The sequence below is a fragment of the Lactuca sativa genome, chromosome 3 (assembly GCF_002870075.4).
Source record: "Lactuca sativa cultivar Salinas chromosome 3, Lsat_Salinas_v11, whole genome shotgun sequence".
Classification (NCBI taxonomy): Eukaryota; Viridiplantae; Streptophyta; class Magnoliopsida; order Asterales; family Asteraceae; genus Lactuca; species Lactuca sativa.
In genome coordinates this window covers 112812418-112815194 of record NC_056625.2, presented here as the reverse complement: position 1 = coordinate 112815194, position 2777 = coordinate 112812418, and the positions used below count along the sequence as shown (strand labels likewise).

The window sequence follows — 2777 nt, the reverse complement described above, 5'->3', positions numbered from 1 at the left end:
TTACCCCCACCATCACTCGTGTATGTCTATATATATAAATAGGTAATCCTCTGTTGCCAATGCATTCCCTATGCTAACAAGTACCATTTTTAGATCTCCCCTTATCTACTTTTGTATGTGTACTGCGTTGGGTCCCACACACTGTCCACTCTCTGTTATATCTATATATGCATCAATACCACATATACACACAGTGGCAAAGGGAGTACTACTGATGAGTAACAGTGCCCTTTGACGACAACCCCGTAGACTGCAACTTCTTGACTCTTATTTCATCTTCTTATATAACACATTCCCCCATTCACCCTTCACCATCTTCACATACACACGCACACACATAACCATGCACAGATGCTCATGTGGTCTCTTCCACAATCATCAACCCAACTCATGTGCCATTTTCTTCACCATGCCTTACGATCAAAACATTTGTCCCTACGCCTCATCGTCCCCTTCTTCGGTTGATTGTACACTTTCTTTAGCTACGCCTTCAACTCGTCTAGCCTCCGAAGACTTCGACTCACCGGAATCACGACCTTCCTCCCGTTTCTGCTGGGACTTTTTACAGTCCGATAACCACTCATCTGTTCCCCCTTCTTATAAACCTAACCGCGGAAGCGCAACGAACGTCGCCACCGTTGACTCGCTTCTTGCTCGGAGGTGTGCTAACTGCGATACCACTTCTACTCCACTTTGGAGAAACGGTCCTCGTGGTCCCAAGGTAAGAAATAAGAACAAATTAACACAAATGCATGACAAAAATTTATATGTCTTGGAAGTGTTTATAAATCGACTGAAAACTTGCAGTCGCTGTGCAATGCGTGTGGGATAAGATTCAAGAAGGAAGAGAGGAGAGCGAACGCCACAGCGACGGCGACGGCGGTTGGTGGTGGAGATGCGACGGAGGAGTATAACGGGAACACGTGGATGCACCACATACAAGGGTCGACGCATAAACTGCCGTCATACTACTCACCGGCGGGTGTAGGGAACGAGTTTAGGTTTATAGATGACGTGGACGACAGAGATTCTACGTTCCTGTCGTGGCGTCTCAATGTGACTGACAGAGTAGGGTTTGTGCATGATTTTACCCGCTATTAAAATCCACGTCGAGATCCACAACAGTGACGTGGAAAATATTATTTTTTTGGATGATTATGTCATTTTGCTTTTGTCAGTCAAATATATAAACATATGAACTCCTTTTTCTTTAATCAACTCTCAATATCTTTTACTTTTCTTTATTCTTTCTGTTCCTCCCTATTTTAATATTTATCGCTGTTTTTATATATACATGTTATTAAAGAAAAGCCTTATTCATCTCTTGCTGTCTGTATTATATAATTTTAAATTTTTCTATGTTGAATGTTCAAAATTTTGTACAAGCTTAATTATTATGATCTTGTAATGATGATATGAGATTCGTTTAATCTAAGCTCTTAGAATTTAGGGGTGTTCATGGATTAAGTGTATTTCATAATTAAAGTTAAAGCAGAACTATCGGTTCACTATTTTCATGAACCTAAACCTAAAAAATTGGTTAACTGGTTTTCATTTAACTTGTTTTTTAGTTCGATTATCTACTTCACCAATTAACAGTTTATTAATTAGTTACTATATTGTAAAACTCAAAAACTCCAGAAATGATTTTCAAAATAAGTATAACCATATGATATTATTTTTATAAAAGCCAAGATATTATTATGATAAAATGAGAAATTGACCAAGATGAATGTTTAGGGATAATCAAATAAATAAATCATGCATGATCATCAGTTAGGAATTTGCAATTTGGAATGGATACTGATGATTAATTAATCGTTATTGTTATTTGGTTTTTATAACTGGACAATTCATGTTTTTGAAAGGAGTGTTTATTTATTTGATTATCCTAAAAATTGCAAATTCCTAAATGATGATCATGCATGATTCCTTATTTAAAGCAATTCATGTTTTTTTAAATGTTGATTAGTTTGGAATGGACTATAAAGGAGTTTTTGGGATTGCTTACTTAAAACAGTTCATTTATTAGTTTATAAGGTGTTAAGAGTTTTAAAAAATATGTTTCTTATATCAAAACCTAATAAGTTGGTAAATTACCTTTTACGTTTAGAGAAGTCATGTTTATAAATAAATGAAGAAATACGTATCGAAAACTTTTTATTTAACACAATAAGTAAGAAAAATCTAACATGGTAATGTATAATATGATATTTTTAGAATAGCTGATCAAATATATTAAGTTACTAAGATAAGATGCTAGAAAAAAACACCTGGGACAATTACAAGGGAGTGTTAATGAATGTAAATGATTGAGTTTTGAACCTAATTAAGCCAACCAAGTTTAATTCTAGTATTTTATGACAAACCATATAAACGAAATCACAACTATTCTATACTATCAAAGAGAACATCCCGTCTAGCAAACGCCAAATCATTTATGAGTCTTCATATGATCCGCCATGCCCCGCAGACACAATAAGAGACAATAATAGCATCCAATCCCATAATAATAAAAGTAATAAACTAAAAATAAAAATCGTTAAAATTGGATATGGCAGTGCTTAAATGACAATGGCAATCAGTAATAAATAGTTTAATTTTTGTCCAAAATTAATTTTTATGATTTTGCAATGATGATGAATAATTATGGAACAAAAGTTTTGAATTTTGTTTATGTACTGTTAATTTTGGTTGCATGTTATCTATGTCTCTTGCTATGAGATTTGCCTAATTTGAGTATTTGAGATGATAAATTAGAATGCTATATACATAAC

The 2777-nt window shown here is 34.3% G+C and overlaps 1 protein-coding gene across 1 annotated transcript; it reads left to right on the top strand.

Moving 5' to 3' along the window:
* Positions 1-230: 230 nt before the first annotated feature.
* LOC111885824 (GATA transcription factor 19) lies at positions 231-1214 on the top strand. The gene is made up of 2 exons (XM_023882059.2): positions 231-721; positions 808-1214. Exons 1-2 carry the CDS (start codon positions 344-346, stop codon positions 1099-1101), a joined length of 672 nt encoding a protein of 223 aa, XP_023737827.1. The 5' UTR covers positions 231-343; the 3' UTR covers positions 1102-1214.
* Positions 1215-2777: the final 1563 nt, after the last annotated feature.

Excerpts from the sequence above, each read along its gene's own strand:
- LOC111885824 (XM_023882059.2), top strand. The coding sequence starts at position 344 with ATGCACAGATGCTCATGTGGTCTCTTCCACAATCATCAACCCAACTCA. Across the intron at positions 722-807 it reads ACGGTCCTCGTGGTCCCAAG|TCGCTGTGCAATGCGTGTGG; the intron begins GTAAGAAATAAG and ends GAAAACTTGCAG.